At 40.5% G+C, this 18,263-nt stretch overlaps 1 protein-coding gene across 3 annotated transcripts in view; it reads left to right on the forward strand.

Moving 5' to 3' along the window:
• The window catches only part of si:dkey-237i9.1 (SEC14-like protein 1), a 33,287-nt gene extending 25,486 nt beyond the window's left edge, over window positions 1-7,801 (forward strand). For 2 of the 3 annotated variants that reach the window (XM_047365203.1, XM_047365204.1), the window contains exons 13-17: window positions 98-232; window positions 710-961; window positions 1,065-1,243; window positions 3,924-3,950; window positions 6,159-7,801. In XM_047365203.1, coding sequence (XP_047221159.1) covers window positions 98-232; window positions 710-961; window positions 1,065-1,243; window positions 3,924-3,950; window positions 6,159-6,264 — 699 coding nt within the window. In that variant the 3' untranslated portion in view covers window positions 6,265-7,801. The remainder of the gene's footprint in view (window positions 1-97; window positions 233-709; window positions 962-1,064; window positions 1,244-3,923; window positions 3,951-6,158) is intronic. The other variant, XM_047365205.1, reaches the window with a different exon arrangement.
• Window positions 7,802-18,263: the final 10,462 nt, after the last annotated feature.

Genomic DNA, 18,263 nt, shown 5'->3' on the forward strand with positions numbered 1-18,263 from the left:
GGCCCAGAAAATGTGCAGAAAATTTGTGTAACACATCATTAAAGGTGAAAACTTTTTCAGTGACCCTGTTCTCCATTTTGCATGCTTTTCTTCACAGTGCGAGGTACCAGAGGGCGGCCTGGTTCCAAAGTCCATGTACCGCACACCCGAGGAGCTCGAGAACGAGGATATCCGTCTCTGGACCGAGACAATCTATCAGAGTGCCAGCATCTTTAAGGGAGCTCCGCATGAGGTGAGGCTCAGCACACGGCATCAGAGTGAGAAGCAAAGATGAAAAGACCCATGGCGCTGCGACGTTATATAGGACAGGACAACAGAGGATGCTTCAGTGGAGGTGTTTTTGAGACCTCTGCCATCTAGTGGGGATAGCATGTAAATTCTTTGATTTTCAGCCAGGAAGTATATTGTATGTCTACGAAAACTGATCTGTCTGCTGTGACAGACTGTTCCTGTCCTGTTGCATAACTTAAACCAGTGGGACAGATGTCACTTATAATTATCCTTCTGTAAGTAGGTTTCACTCTGCTCTCTCTGGAAATATTTTTCCTGCCCACCCACATGTAAAGGGAGCTGTCAAAATGTTTATTTACATTTTTTGTAGAAACAAGATCTTATTTCATAAAACAGTTTTTATTCTGTTATAAATAAAATCAATGCAATAACAGGTATTTATCTGTTAAATAACTAGTTGTTGTTTTTACTTGAACAGCTTTTGATCGAGATCATCGACGCCGCCTCAGTTATCACCTGGGACTTTGACGTGTGCAAAGGCGACATCGTTTTCAACATCTACCACTCGAAGCGAGCCCCCCAGCCACCACGCAAAGACCCCCTGGGAGCCCACGGCATCACCTCCCCAGGAGTCAACAACGTCCAGCTTATTGACAAGTCCTGGACTCTGGGGCAAGATTACAGCATGGTGGAGTCCCCTCTGACCTGCAAGGAGGGTGAAAGTGTGCAGGTGAGGGTTTGTCATCATAAAGATTTTCTTGTTTATTTATGGAACAAAAATCCACTTTTTGATTCCTGATCATTAATGTCCAATTACTCTTTCCTTTCCTCAGGGCTCCCATATAACCCGTTGGCCAGGTTTCTACATCCTCCAGTGGAAGTTTCACAACATGCCGGCATGCTCAGCCACCAATTTGCCCCGGGTGGACGACGTCCTGGCCACCCTGCAGGTGTCCTCGCACAAGTGTAAAGTCATGTACTACACTGAGGTGTTGGGCTCTGAGGACTTCAGGTTGGTATCTGAACTGACATTGTGTTTATGTGAAAGGCAAAAACAGTGCACTGTCTACAGGACTGCAGAAGTTGTTCACTCCCCTTGGACTTTTTCCCTTTGAATCAATCAGCAACAGAAAGCTTATGTGGTTCTGAATAAGGTTTTATGTGAAAGACCAACACAAAGTAGTAAAAGCAAAATACATTTTAAAATAAAACTGTGCGTGGTGCATTTCAACCCTCTTAAGTCTGATTCCTAATAATAAAATCCAGAGCAACCAGTTGCCATCAGAAGCTGTAAGTCTTTCCTTCTTCCACTTCACAGTAATGCCCTACTTTTTGTTGGCCTGTAGCGTAAAATCCAAATAGAATATGCTGTAATTTTCTTTCTGTAACATAACGAATAATGGAAAGGTTCAAGGGGTATAAATACAGGTCCTTCTCAAATTATTAGCATATTGTGATAAAGTTCATTATTTTCCATAATGTCATGATGAAAATTTAACATTCATATATTTTAGATTCATTGCACACTAACTGAAATATTTCAGGTCTTTTATTGTCTTAATATGGATGATTTTGGCATACAGCTCATGAAAACCCAAAATTCCTATCTCACAAAATTAGCATATCATTAAAAGGGTCTCTAAACGAGCTATGAACCTAATCATCTGAATCAACGAGTTAACTCTAAACACCTGCAAAAGATTCCTGAGGCCTTTAAAACTCCCAGCCTGGTTCATCACTCAAAACCCCAATCATGGGTAAGACTGCCGACCTGACTGCTGTCCAGAAGGCCACTATTGACACCCTCAAGCAAGAGGGTAAGACACAGAAAGAAATTTCTGAACGAATAGGCTGTTCCCAGAGTGCTGTATCAAGGCACCTCAGTGGGAAGTCTGTGGGAAGGAAAAAGTGTGACAGAAAACGCTGCACAATGAGAAGAGGTGACCGGACCCTGAGGAAGATTGTGGAGAAGGGCCGATTCCAGACCTTGGGGGACCTGCGGAAGCAGTGACTGAGTCTGGAGTAGAAACATCCAGAGCCACCGTGCACAGGCGTGTGCAGGAAATGGGCTACAGGTGCTGCATTCCCCTAACCTGGGCTACAGAGAAGCAGCACTGGACTGTTGCTCAGTGGTCCAAAGTACTTTTTTCGGATGAAAGCAAATTCTGCATGTCATTCAGAAATCAAGGTGACAGAGTCTGGAGGAAGACTGGGGAGAAGGAAATGCCAAAATGCCAGAAGTCCAGTGTCAAGTACCCACAGTCAGTGATGGTCTGGGGTGCCGTGTCAGCTGCTGGTGTTGGTCCACTGTGTTTTATCAAGGGCAGGGTCAATGCAGCTAGCTATCAGGAGATTTTGGAGCACTTCATGCTTCCATCTGCTGAAAAGCTTTATGGAGATGAAGATTTCATTTTTCAGTACGACCTGGCACCTGCTCACAGTGCCAAAACCACTGGTAAATGGTTTACTGACCATGGTATCACTGTGCTCAATTGGCCTGCCAACTCTCCTGACCTGAACCCCATAGAGAATCTGTGGGATATTGTGAAGAGAACGTTGAGAGACTCAAGACCCAACACTCTGGATGAGCTAAAGGCCGCTATCGAAGCATCCTGGGCCTCCATAAGACCTCAGCAGTGCCACAGGCTGATTGCCTCCATGCCACGCCTGCATTGAAGCAGTCATTTCTGCCAAAGGATTCCCGACCAAGTATTGAGTGCATAACTGTACATGATTATTTGAAGGTTGACGTTTTTTGTATTAAAAACACTTTTCTTTTATTGGTCGGATGAAATATGCTAATTTTGTGAGATAGGAATTTTGGGTTTTCATGAGCTGTATGCCAAAATCATCCGTATTAAGACAATAAAAGACCTGAAATATTTCAGTTATTGTGCAATGAATCTAAAATATATTAATGTTCAATTTTCATCATGACATTATGGAAAATAATGAACTTTATCACAATATGCTAATATTTTGAGAAGGACCTGTATGTTTGAAAGGCGATATGTGGAAAAACTTTAATGTGACTCCATCTGAAGACATACTGTACTTGTTAATCTTTTTTCTTTTATTTTTTTTTTCATACTTATTTTCCTATTTTATGCCCACAATTTTTTCCCACCCTTTTTTTTAATTACGGACGTCGTTTTATTAATATGCTTTTAGGATACAGTCATATTCAATGAATTACAAAATTATTGAAAAGCTCATTTATTCGAGTTACTCAATTCATTAAGTGAAACACATTATATAGATTAAGTGATATGTTCAAGCTTTTATTTCTGTTAATGATGATTTTCTGCTTACAATTAATGAAAACATGACATTTAAGATCGGAATATTACATGAAACCAATAAAAATATATTGATAAGAATGTTTTAATACCCACTAAAAGGTTTTTATTTTCCAAAGATGCTTTTATTCTGGCGATCGAGCCTCATTGGAATGGCGATTATTAATTTATTGAATATGACTATTTCTCTGAAGCCCGTTACTTGTGGATGTGTAGGTCACTTGCTGTAAAGAGCATCTTGATTTAGTTTTAAGCCCAGAATTTGGAAATGATGATGCTTCTCTCCTTTTTTATAAATGATCTTTTTAATTGATCTTTTTCTATCCAATCCACTCCTGTTCTATTGCTCACATCCCCTTCCTCCTCTTCCTGCTGTGTCTTCCTCCTATGAAGAACGGCTTGCTGTGATGTGCAGAGTTTGTAAGTGGCTCAGTGTTTGCCCTTTTTGTTCTTTAGCGTAGTTCATCATTTTTGCTGCTTTTGGCTGCTAAATTGAGTGCCCCTCCCCTCCACAGAAGTCACGCTTCTAACGCAGCAAAAAACAAAATCCTTATTTTTGCACAACTTCTCGCTTTTTGTTAGCAATGCTAACCAAGCACTGAACAACAACTTCACGCTGAAGAATTCGTTGCACCACAGTTTGGGGTCTAATCCATTCGCTGGCTTTACTTATTCTGCTTGCATGATTAACTTTTCAGATGCAGCTCTGTAACACCTTCTCAGGTGGTTCATATCCAGGTGCACATGTAAACACTCATAAGCATTTCCTGGCTTTCATATTTGCTTTATCTTTAGTCTCTTATTTGTAGTCTTGTTTTTGATCTCACTAAATATTATTTTTGTATTTCACTCTTTCATTTCCTAACTCTCAAAGTTGATCTCAGATCCAACAGTCTAAAAACAAGACGTTTTAGGAATCTTGTTCAAATGTATGAATTAAGTATGTTAATCAGAACATTAAGCTAAGCGCAAAAACATTTCCATGTTTATCTGCAAACATTTGAATTCAATTCAGTTTTATTTATATAGCGCCAATTCACAACACATGTTGTCTCAAGACTCTTCACAACAGTCAGGTACATACATTCCAATTAATCCTAACCATTGAACAGTGCAGTCAGATTCAGTTATTTATTCAAATTGGATAAAACGTTTTTCTATCTAAGGAAACCCAGCAGATTCCATCCAGTCAGTGAACTTGCAGCATTCACTCCTCCTGGATGAGCATGTAGAGACAGTGGACAGTCACTGGCGTTGACTTTGCAGCAATCCCTCATACTGAGCATGCATGTAGTGACAGTGGAGAGGAAAAACTCCCTTTTAACAGGAAGAAACCTCCAGCAGAACCAGGCTCAGTGTGAGCGGCCATCTGCCACGACCGACTGGGGGTTTGAGAGAACAGAACAGAGACACAAAAAGAACACAGAAGCACTGATCCAGGAGTACTTTCTATGGGAAGGAAAAGTAAATGTTAATGGATACAGCTCCTTTAGTCGTTTCATCTAGAAAGAAAGAACAGATAAACTCTGAGCCAGTTTTCAAGGTTAAGAGTCTGAAAGAGAGCACATAGAGTTAGTTACAGTTAAGCTCAGTCAATTTCCATGTCTAGGAGAGAGAAAGGGTTAAACACTGAAAGACAGGGCTATGTGGATCATCAGTAGAGGGTGAGCATTAAGTTGTTGTCAGCAGAAGCTTAGATGATGCCCCTCTCCAGAAAGGTGTCACAGTTAGACACAGAGCCAGGCCAGGTGTAGATTCTAGGAAGAGAAAAGAGAGAGAACAAAGTTAAAAGCTGAAATAACAGCAAATCTTTCTGTTGTTGAGAGATGACCTATCATATGGCGTGACCTCGGTTAGGTCTGCTGTATCAGTCCCACAGATCAGGGGCAACACTGACCCTGAAAATTGCTAACTTTGAGTTTTCTTCCCTCAGTAGCTTGTCACTAGGACCTTTTGGCACTTAAGTTGTTGGTTTTTGGACAAAAACTGGATTTATAGCTTCCGACTGGGTGTTCACTGATCAGAACCCGATCACCAGCCAATTTATTTGTGCATCTTTAACCCTTAATTGAGTACAGAGACTACTAAAAGCTACATGTTCTGATTTGTTTCTTTAAAATATATTAAGCTTTATAAATAAAAATAGTATGATAAAACGTTTCAAAGCTGCCTGAACTACAGTGGGACAAAACAAGGTGAGATGGTCTGACAAAGGTTGTTCAGACTTTAAACCTAAACAGATTCAAATACCATAATGCTCTGGTCAGCCTTTGATCAAGCATAACTTTAAACATATGCCTCTACCTAATACCAGTTATAAAAATGTTATCCAAGTCTCACTATCACACAAACTGTAACTATGGTGATATTCACGTTAAAATACTTTCGTAGGTGATGGTGTGCAGCTGCAGCCTGCGGCATAGCCTGAGCTTTAGACTGAACCTCCTCCTGCAGGATTGATCTGGGTGCATGGTTCTGCATCACATGCATGATTCATGCATACACGGTGCTTTCAATCAGTTCTTAGCAGGCTGGGGTTTCTCTGGTGTTACACACACACACACACACACACACACATGAAGTTGTTGCCCTGGTTAGTTTCCTGCAGTCACTCTCTTTCTTTTTCAGGGGTTCGATGACCAGCCTGGAATCAAGCCACAGTGGTTTTTCTCAGCTCAGCGCTGCTACCACCTCCTCTAACCACTCCCAGTCCAGCTCCATGATCTCCAGGTAGAACCTGGCAGCACCGGACTTCAGACCCTGATTCCCTCACTCCACAGCCTTTATCATCATCGTGGAAATCTTCTTCCCCACGTCCCCTCTCATTGAACTTTATCGCACAAATAAAAGATAAATAGTTCTGAAACTTAGGCAAAAAAGAAAGATTTAAAGGGCTGATTTTTGCACAAAGGTCATATTTTTATGTCGGACCATTCACAGGAGGCTCGCTTGCCAGGGTGGAAATGTTAAAGGTCAGTGGGTGGAGCTCTGTGGAGGCGCAAAGAAGCAATATTTATTTTCATGTTGTGGGTCCGGAGAGACACACTGGAGGGCGCTGTTACATTTATGCATTCACGTCAGCAGCCACTTACACAGTACTGAGACGACTCATACCTCACTCATGCTGTTACATAAAAACACACAGATGTTTATGACGTGCACAAATGAAACATTTGCCACATTGTTACTGAAAAAAGGGGGTTTGTGTTAGTAGTTTATTGGTCAGATGTAGGTGAGTTAAACATCCTAACCGACCTGGCTCCAACATCCATTGCTTATAATTTAAACTTGCTGCATCACAACAGTTCTGTTGTCAAATTTCTGAATTTAAAAGGGAACCTTTCCCACCTTGATGAGCAGATGAATATTAGACCCAGGTCTGGGATCTTGGTGAGGTAATCTGCCAGCAGCAATAATGCAGGATGGACTTTCTACTGTGTGAAATATTAATATTTATTATTTAGATGCATGTGGGGTAGTGCACAGGCAGACAAAAAGAAAACTGCCACAACACTTTAACATTTTGTCAGGAGAGAAGGAAAAACAACTGGCAGTATTTGTGGTGCCGCTCAGCTTGCTTTCTGTCTGCACAAACGTGGGACTCCGATCAAGGATAGACACCTCTTCTGTGATTGGTGAATGTGCTGCTGTCCACTAAACCAATGATAAGCCTGAGTGGTGAAGTTACTGGTTGGCGCTGATGGTCGTTCTCATCTTCAGTGATTCATTGAGATTTTCCAGCGCAGATATAGGATGATGATGTTAAATGTGTACTGTATGTGTGTGTGCTGGTTTGACAGCTGTGGAAACGAGAGCATGATGGGTGAAGGGGTGCGTTTCTGCATGCACACAGGAGTTTACTGATTTATTATTTAAGAATTAAGAGAGCCATTTTGAAGAGCCATGTGTCGATAAATACCATTTTAGCCTTTGTAAAAATCACTTAGAAATGTGTCTGCTATTTTCGAGGTGACCACTGTAACATTTCAAAATGCAACACTTTCATGCAACAGTTTTTAATACAGTTTACTTTATAATATATTCAAAAATGTTCTTTGGTGGAAGTTAGCCTCCTGAAAATAGCTTTTTGATAACCAGAACTGCTCATTTGTAACTAACAAAGGTCAGGGGTTGTCTAAATGTCATTAACCTGCAATAAGATGAGGAAAAGGACCTCCTCTGAATGAGAAGTAGAAGTGTGTGTGAGATGGTGTAAAAATAATGAATGTTTGCTGCAGATATATAATAAAATGTGTTTTTTGACCCTGTAACAGATGTTTCCCTACTCTTTATTTCTGGGTGCACTTTAAGAGCTACATTTATTTTGCTGTTCTAATCTTGTATTTTCCCTTTTGTTTTCCTTCTGTCTGCTTTTTCGGTTCATTTTTGGACCTTGGCTTGTGTCACATGCTTGAACAAAAGTATTCAGACCAGATTTAGTTGTGTAGACACCAGATGATCTTCATGCTTTGCTGATGCTTTTCATTCAGATCTCATTCATAAATGAGGGCTATATAACTGTCTATTGTTGAAACATTTCTGTCTCCCTGCTTCCTTTGCTGACATCTCTGCATATCTTCTCTGCACCTCCATGTGTGAAACAGTTAAAAAAAATACAGCTTTGGATGAACAAGAACATGTTTCCTTTATGTTTTGAAGTCAATAAACCTGAATTGTGATTGGAAAAACTGATGAACTTGTCTTTTTTTTTCTGTTAAACTCAGTTTAAACTCCTCTTCAAACCTGCTGGGGTCAAAATCTGTCTTGATCATATTTTCATTAGCTGAAAACTACTGGTTGCATATATCTGAATAAAGTGGTGAAGTGGTGCAGAAAGATCTAGAAATTTGTACTCAACTTATCAAGGTGTATGACTGGAAATAGGAATAGTAAAGTAAATATAACTGCTGTGAAAGATTGTTCAACATAGTTGATAATCTGCACAAACCTCAAAAGGCTTAAATAAACTTGGCAAGAATCTAAAAAAACAAAAGATCACATTTCTTTTACTAAACTGTAATGTCTCCCATTAGAAGCTCCATGTTGCATTATTTATGAACAATGCAATCCACGTGCATGGCAAAAAATAATTTAAGTAAAAGTATTAAAATCTTTATGCTTCAAAAAGCGCTTCATAAAACACAAACGAATGTTAAAATGCAAAATAAATCTTACATCTCACGCATCAATCATCAGTGATCAGGCAAACGGTTAATTGCGGAAAATAACCACGTCGGCACTAAGTTTCTCTAAACAAATGTAGCGATGTTTTCATTAGTTCATTCCCAGACTTGTGCAGCACGTTTACAAAGTAGCCAACGCATCGTCCCTATTCGCCGTAGCATGATTAGGACAGACAATAAACCCGTGTTTTATCTGTCAGTGACTATAAGAGAATGTCAGTGTTAAATATGGCTCATGAAGAAAATTATTGGTTAGGCCTGAAAATTATTTAATGTGTCCCAAAAATTTTAATGAGAGGGATAAAAAAAAAAAAAAAAGCAGTCCTTAGTTCGCGGACCATAACCATTTTACTCTTAACAAAATAGTTTAAGCTACCTTACACTTTGTTTGTGAGTCGTGTCGTCCATTACTGACGCCCCGCCTCGCTTATGTCACGTTGCATAGTTACGAATCAAACGAATGTGAAGTAATTCTGGAATTTCGTCATAAACACACGTATCATAGTAATAGAATCAAGTCTCTCATAACTTTGAGACTTCTCAGACAGGAGGACCTCTTCGCTCGTGTTGTTGCCTTGATATCAACTTGTTGACATTGAAAAAGTAGGTTTTTTGCCTGACTTGATTTAGTCTCACTGTACGTTTTACAGTTTAGAGCCTGAAATATCAGATTTTGTTCTCCTTGTGTGAACAAGCCATTTGCAAAATGTCTGTTCAACAAGAGTCCAGTTCATCTTCTGAGAGCTTTGACTGGATCGAAGTTCCAACACTTGATCCCAGCTCACCTGAAGCCCAAAGAACGGTGCCTGCTCCAAGTAAGGCTTTCTGCTCCTGCACTTGTGCTGTCACTGATAATCGGTACGGGTATGTCGTTGTCCCAGATGATCCAAATGAACCACCGAATTTTAAGATCAAACTGAGACCAGTGCCAACAGCAGAAACTCCTTCATTCAGCTCATGTGCCTGCTACCACAATGACATGAATTGTATCTGGACCAAAGCCCCTGTTCCAGATCCAAATGGATGCAAAAGCCTAAAGTTTCTATTTCAAAGAGCTCCAGCATCAAACTCTTCCACACCCCCTTTTTGTCACTGTTTCATTAAAAACAAGCATGCCACAGTAACAGAGGTTAAGGATTCAAAGAGGTGCAAGGAATCAGAAATTTGCTGCTCCTGTCTCTGCTCCTATTGTTGTCCCTGCTGTTACACTGGAACCCAGTATGGGAACCCAGTGTCGCCAACCCAGAAATCAAATTTGACAGTTAATTACAGTGAAAATGCATGTTGTAGCACATCCAGTGACTTTCATAGTTTCTCCAGGCAGAAGACAGCAGGCTTTGCTGAAAAAGCCAAGATAGCCAGGCAACTTGGTTCTGTATTTTTTCAAACCAAGCCAGTGCCACCTTCCAAGAAGCAAGAGTTGCAATTTCACTCCAAGGAAAATTCTTCCTTGAGTAGATCCAGGCAGAAGAAATCACGTTTGCCTGCAAAAAAGAGGATAGGCAGCCAGCTTGCTCCATACCTGCATCCAATTTCAATGCCACCAACAAAGACGCCACAAATTTCAATAAACCCTAATGAAAACTCTACTTTTGGAGCCGACAATGTCCCTCAGAGTCTCTCTAACCAGAAGACTGCTAGTTTCTCTGAGAAAACCAAAACAGCCAGTCAGGTTGGTGCTGCATTTTTCCAAACTAAACCAATGCCTTCACCCAAGCAGCAAGAGTTACCATTTATATGCAAAGAAAAGTCATCCTTGAGTATATCTAATGGCAATGAGAGTTCCTCCAGGCAGCAGACATCAAGTTTGCCTGTAAAATGCATGAAAGTGACGAAGTTTCCTTCACACTCTCATCCAGAGCCAAAGCCAACAACAAAGTGCCCACGAATTTCAATAAACCCTAATGAAAACTCTACTTTTCAAGCCGACATTGTCCCTCAGAGTCTCTCTAAGCAGAAAACAGCTAGTTTCTCTGAGAAAACCAAAACAGCCAGTCAGGTTGGTGCTGCATTTTTCCAAACTAAACCAATGCCTTCACCCAAGCAGCAAGAGTTACCATTTATACGCAAAGAAAAGTCATCCTTGAGTATATCTAATGGCAATGAGAGTTCCTCCAGGCAGCAGACATCAAGTTTGCCTGTAAAACCCATGAAAGTGACAGAGTTTCCTTCACACTCTCATCCAGAGCCAAAGCCAACAACAAAGCGCCCACGAATTTCAATAAACCCTAATGAAAACTCTACTTTTCAAGCCGACATTGTCCCTCAGAGTCTCTCTAACCAGAAGACTGCTAGTTTCTCTGAGAAAACCAAAACAGCCAGTCAGGTTGGTGCTGCATTTTTCCAAACTAAACCAATGCCTTCACCCAAGCAGCAAGAGTTACCATTTATACGCAAAGAAAAGTCATCCTTGAGTATATCTAATGGCAATGAGAGTTCCTCCAGGCAGCAGACATCAAGTTTGCCTGTAAAACCCATGAAAGTGACGAAGTTTCCTTCACACTCTCATCCAGAGCCAAAGCCAACAACAAAGCGCCCACGAATTTCAATAAACCCTAATGAAAACTCTACTTTTCAAGCCGACATTGTCCCTCAGAGTCTCTCTAAGCAGAAAACAGCTAGTTTCTCTGAGAAAACCAAAACAGCCAGTCAGGTTGGTGCTGCATTTTTCCAAACTAAACCAATGCCTTCACCCAAGCAGCAAGAGTTACCATTTATACGCAAAGAAAAGTCATCCTTGAGTATATCTAATGGCAATGAGAGTTCCTCCAGGCAGCAGACATCAAGTTTGCCTGTAAAACCCATGAAAGTGACAGAAGTTTCCTTCACACTCTCATCCAGAGCCAAAGCCAACAACAAAGCGCCCACGAATTTCAATAAACCCTAATGAAAACTCTACTTTTCAAGCCGACATTGTCCCTCAGAGTCTCTCTAAGCAGAAAACAGCTAGTTTCTCTGAGAAAACCAAAACAGCCAGTCAGGTTGGTGCTGCATTTTTCCAAACTAAACCAATGTCCTTCACCCAAGCAGCAAGAGTTACCATTTATACGCAAAGAAAAGTCATCCTTGAGTATATCTAATGGCAATGAGAGTTCCTCCAGGCAGCAGACATCAAGTTTGCCTGTAAAACCCATGAAAGTGACAGAGTTTCCTTCACACTCTCATCCAGAGCCAAAGCCAACAACAAAGCGCCCACGAATTTCAATAAACCCTAATGAAAACTCTACTTTTCAAGCCGACATTGTCCCTCAGAGTCTCTCTAAGCAGAAAACAGCTAGTTTCTCTGAGAAAACCAAAACAGCCAGTCAGGTTGGTGCTGCATTTTTCCAAACTAAACCAATGCCTTCACCCAAGCAGCAAGAGTTACCATTTATACGCAAAGAAAAGTCATCCTTGAGTATATCTAATGGCAATGAGAGTTCCTCCAGGCAGCAGACATCAAGTTTGCCTGTAAAATGCATGAAAGTGACGAAGTTTCCTTCACACTCTCATCCAGAGCCAAAGCCAACAACAAAGCGCCCACGAATTTCAATAAACCCTAATGAAAACTCTACTTTTCAAGCCGACATTGTCCCTCAGAGTCTCTCTAAGCAGAAAACAGCTAGTTTCTCTGAGAAAACCAAAACAGCCAGTCAGGTTGGTGCTGCATTTTTCCAAACTAAACCAATGCCTTCACCCAAGCAGCAAGAGTTACCATTTATACGCAAAGAAAAGTCATCCTTGAGTATATCTAATGGCAATGAGAGTTCCTCCAGGCAGCAGACATCAAGTTTGCCTGTAAAACCCATGAAAGTGACGGAGTTTCCTTCACACTCTCATCCAGAGCCAAAGCCAACAACAAAGCGCCCACGAATTTCAATAAACCCTAATGAAAACTCTACTTTTCAAGCCGACATTGTCCCTCAGAGTCTCTCTAAGCAGAAAACAGCTAGTTTCTCTGAGAAAACCAAAACAGCCAGTCAGGTTGGTGCTGCATTTTTCCAAACTAAACCAATGCCTTCACCCAAGCAGCAAGAGTTACCATTTATACGCAAAGAAAAGTCATCCTTGAGTATATCTAATGGCAATGAGAGTTCCTCCAGGCAGCAGACATCAAGTTTGCCTGTAAAACCCATGAAAGTGACGGAGTTTCCTTCACACTCTCATCCAGAGCCAAAGCCAACAACAAAGCGCCCACGAATTTCAATAAACCCTAATGAAAACTCTACTTTTCAAGCCGACATTGTCCCTCAGAGTCTCTCTAAGCAGAAAACAGCTAGTTTCTCTGAGAAAACCAAAACAGCCAGTCAGGTTGGTGCTGCATTTTTTCCAAACTAAACCAATGCCTTCACCCAAGCAGCAAGAGTTACCATTTATACGCAAAGAAAAGTCATCCTTGAGTATATCTAATGGCAATGAGAGTTCCTCCAGGCAGCAGACATCAAGTTTGCCTGTAAAACCCATGAAAGTGACGGAGTTTCCTTCACACTCTCATCCAGAGCCAAAGCCAACAACAAAGCGCCCACGAATTTCAATAAACCCTAATTAAAACTCTACTTTTCAAGCCGACATTGTCCCTCAGAGTCTCTCTAAGCAGAAAACAGCTAGTTTCTCTGAGAAAACCAAAACAGCCAGTCAGGTTGGTGCTGCATTTTTCCAAACTAAACCAATGCCTTCACCCAAGCAGCAAGAGTTACCATTTATACGCAAAGAAAAGTCATCCTTGAGTATATCTAATGGCAATGAGAGTTCCTCCAGGCAGCAGACATCAAGTTTGCCTGTAAAACCCATGAAAGTGACAGAGTTTCCTTCACACTCTCATCCAGAGCCAAAGCCAACAACAAAGCGCCCACGAATTTCAATAAACCCTAATGAAAACTCTACTTTTCAAGCCGACATTGTCCCTCAGAGTCTCTCTAAGCAGAAAACAGCTAGTTTCTCTGAGAAAACCAAAACAGCCAGTCAGGTTGGTGCTGCATTTTTCCAAACTAAACCAATGCCTTCACCCAAGCAGCAAGAGTTACCATTTATACGCAAAGAAAAGTCATCCTTGAGTATATCTAATGGCAATGAGAGTTCCTCCAGGCAGCAGACATCAAGTTTGCCTGTAAAACGCATGAAAGTGACGGAGTTTCCTTCACACTCTCATCCAGAGCCAAAGCCAACAACAAAGCGCCCACGAATTTCAATAAACCCTAATGAAAACTCTACTTTTCAAGCCGACATTGTCCCTCAGAGTCTCTCTAAGCAGAAAACAGCTAGTTTCTCTGAGAAAACCAAAACAGCCAGTCAGGTTGGTGCTGCATTTTTCCAAACTAAACCAATGCCTTCACCCAAGCAGCAAGAGTTACCATTTATACGCAAAGAAAAGTCATCCTTGAGTATATCTAATGGCAATGAGAGTTCCTCCAGGCAGCAGACATCAAGTTTGCCTGTAAAATGCATGATAGTGACGGAGTTTCCTTCACACTCTCATCCAGAGGCAAAGCCATCAACAGAGTGCCCACGAATTTCAATAAACCCTAATGAAAACCCCTTGTTCGGAGCCGACAATGTCCCTCAGAGTCTTTCTTAGCAGAGGACTGCTAGTTTCTCTGAGAAAACCAAGACAGCCACTCAGGTTGGTGCTGCATGTGCCCAGACCAAGCCAATTCCGCCACCCAAGCACCAAGAGTTAACATTTATACCCAAAGAAAAGTAATCCTTGAGTGCATCTGACAGTGCTAAGAGCTCTTCCAGGCCGCAGACATCAGGTTTGCCTGAGAAACACTGGATAGCCAACCAGCCTTCCACATGCTCTCATACAGAACCAAACCCACCAACAGAACATTCAAGGTGTCAACATATCTCTTCTAATAACCAATCCTCCAAAGAATCTAATCCCTCTAAGAGTTCGTCAAGGAAGCAGACATCAAGCTTTCCTGTACGATCCACACCAGCAAATATATTTGGCTCCACCTGCCCCACAGAGCCAATCCCAATGAAAAAGCGCCCCAGGCTACATTTTAACCCTAAAGAAAAATGGGTAAAGAACTTAAAAAAGATCTTGAATGAACAAAAGCACTCTAACAGAAGGTGAAAACTATGTTCCCTCTGCAAGACTGGAGGGTTCCTGCCTCTGCAAAACAATTAGGAAACTACTTAAACTGATCATTATTTGTGTCACAAAGTGGGGAGAGTGGTGCCAACCCCTCTGTGACCTTATACTCTGGAATTAATAAATGAGTGAATGAAAAATGAAAAGTATTTGTTCTGTTTTAAAAAACAAAAACAGACATTTGACTTGGAATATGCATGATTCAAGTGAATTGACTTTGTAAACTGCCTTGAGATGACATATGTTGCGAACTGCCACTACATAAATAAACTGAATTGATTCGACTTAAAAAAGAGGCTGCACGGTTGCCTGGGGTCTCCCTGCATGGAGTTTGCAAATTCTCCCCGTGCATGCGTGGGTTCTCTCCGGGTACTCCGGCTTCCCCCCACAGTCCAAAACAAACAATAGCATGTATCAACATACCGTCTTCACTTCTGAAAAGATTACGGATTTCTCTACAATCAGAACGTTAAACTGTGTTTCTAGGCGAATGTATGAGAACACAGCGTGTCTCAAAAATAGTACATTTTTATGATTGCTTCCTTCCCTAACTCTATTCCTTCCTATGCAATATTTGATGGTAACTCAAAACGCCAATAAAAGCAAAGGAAGACATCTCGAGCCCAAGCCGGACATTTTTATACATACATTTATAAATTGCATGGGTGCAGCCTACCGTTTGGGCCACATTGATATAGATGGAAGGAAAATAAATAGAGTATAGTTTAGAAATAGTTTATAGATAGTAATAGGTGCCTCCATTCATTGCTATGGCAGGCTCCAATAACCCCGCTCATGGCCTGCACCTTGTCGTGGTGAGTGGGCTTTTTACTGAGCCAGGCCACATCTGATTTAATGCTGGTTTTATTTGAGTTAGAGTTAAAAATAGACTACGCAAACCTAACTTTTTTTTTCAGATATAAATCAGCTAAAAACAATGAAACTTATCTGGAAAGAACGTAGACCCACTTCAGTGTTTTGTACCAATCTGTATTTTTAGAAAATGTTTGCTTATTTTTCACAGAAGGCAGCAGTTGCAAAAATGTATCTGTACAGTGCCATTAATGTCATAGGAACTATACCAACAAACTGTACTTCAGACTCCATCAGATCAGAGAATCTTACTGTCAGATATGAAATCACAGATGTTTTTTTACTATTTTTGCATAAACCACATGAACCTTTCAGCATCTCAGCAAACAGCCTGTGAATGGGAGAAGAACTTCACGACAGAAAACTTTAATGAAGTCATGAATTTTTGTTTTGTCATTCCTTTTGCTGCAACTTGATTTAACAGAAAAAGTATCTATGGGAGTTTCTTCATGACATGCTCACAACACCATTTAACAATTTGTTCTTGATTTATTATTTAGAATATTATTCAAAAGTTATTTGTTTCAGTGACTCAATTCACTAAGTAAACCATGTTATAGAGATGAATTACACACAGAATGGTGTTATCAAGCCTTTATTTCAGGTAATTATGATGATTTTCAGCTTACAACAATAAAAACATAATATTTAAGATTAAATATTACATCAGACCCATAAAAAAAGCATTCCTAATACAGAAACCTGGGCTTAATGAAAAGCAGGTTTAATACTTGCTTAAAGATTTTTAATAAGTGCTTTTGGTCTGACAAACGAGCCTCATGGGAACGCATATTGTAATTTATTGAATGAAACAGTATTTAACTTCTATAACTTCAAGGTCTTTCTTTTACTTAGGATGATATGCTTAGAGAAGCTGCCCTCAAGATTTGGGTCAAAGTTCTGTCACATAACAGCAATTACTCTCTTCATTGTAAACTCTTTTATTAGACACTAAACAGAAAAAATGAACTATAATTGTGTTTTATCACATTTTTTATATTGTCTTCTGTTCATTTAGAGTAATCCTGCTGTAAATTAGTCATTCACAATAGAGGTTTTTGGTAAGGGCAACAAGGAGGTTCTGCCAAGGGTGATGTAGCCCTGGGGGGTTGATGAGTTTCCCCAGGACACACGCACACACACACACACACAAACCTAGATTTCTTAAATCATATAAAAGAAGATGTAGTTTTGTCAAAAAAAAAAAACTGTTGAAATGAATGTATTTTTTTGTTTGTTTTTAACTTTTCTGCTTAATTACACAAGAAAAAAAAGTTTGTTTTGCAGCGTAGGTGCAAGAAGGAGCTCACTCAGGTCGCCCCCCTCGTATTCAATGTTGGATGCTTGAAATACAACCAAAATATATATGGATTTCGTATTGCCTAGTGTCGAAAAAAATGCATCCGAACCAAAATCATAAATAGCTTCAAGACTTTTAGTTACAGGTAATCTGTTCTGATATAACATTTGTAGATGACATTAACATGCTGGTTTTTATACTCTTACTGCACAGCCTACCTCAGATTTGGTCAGTTTACCAAGCTGATTTGCCAAAATCTGTGCAGTCTGCCAAGTGCACACTTCCTTCCTAAAACTGATACAAGACTGCAGGTAAATTTGGGACACATGTCTAAAAGTGGTTAAAGGTCAACCCTTTAAAGTTCCACTTACACATTCAGAAATAGAGCTGCATGATACTAGGAAACCACACAACTTCAACATTATTTTTGAACACTTTGATGATGATGGTGGTGATATATGAAGACCTTTCCCACTTTCTCCTCAGTCTCCCCCTTTCTCATCATCATACTTTTTAGCCACTCTGGGACCTTTAGGATCTTGGAGATAACAGCAATGTCAGCTCTGAGCAGCTGATAGAGTTATCAACATTCAAAAGTTCATAAAACTTTGAATATAACAGTCAGCAAACACTGGATTGAAAACAGTTCTTTGCTATTTTAATATTGCACATATGGATTTTGCAATGGAAATATATTTGTTCAGTACCTGTTCTTGACATGACATACAGTGCAGCCCAAAGTATTTCTTCTATTTCTAACTTCCAAACTATATAATATGTGAATTAAATTTTCTAAAACAAGTAACAAAAAATATTCACAACATTCAAAATTTGTTTTAGCTGTACTTGTATGTAATGTTTCCCATAGTCTGCTCTAACTACAAACCTCAAGATCCCAGTCAGGTTCTAATCAGAACAAAACAAAACATAGTTCACTTCACCTGCAGCCATTTGCCTTAAATCAGGAGTTTTGTTGAAAGTGTTACTTGGTATGATCTTACCAGGCTGCTGTAGGGAATGTTGACCCAAACCTCTGAGTCAACCCAGATGCCCAACACAGATGCTTCATGATGAATGAAGATCAGTGCAATTCTTTCTTTCTTCTTCATCTTTCATACTCGTACTCGTCGTCTTCCGCTTTATCCGGTACCGGGTCGCAGGGGCAGCAGACTCAGCAGAGACGCCCAGACGTCCCTCTCCCCAGACACCTCCTCCAGCTCCACCGGCGGGAGCCCAAGGCGTTCCCAGGCCAGCCGAGAGACATAGTCCCTCCAGCGTGTCCTGGACCGTCCCCTGGGCCT

This window comes from Girardinichthys multiradiatus, chromosome 5 (genome assembly GCF_021462225.1).
Source record: "Girardinichthys multiradiatus isolate DD_20200921_A chromosome 5, DD_fGirMul_XY1, whole genome shotgun sequence".
In the NCBI taxonomy this organism is placed as follows: domain Eukaryota; kingdom Metazoa; phylum Chordata; class Actinopteri; order Cyprinodontiformes; family Goodeidae; genus Girardinichthys; species Girardinichthys multiradiatus.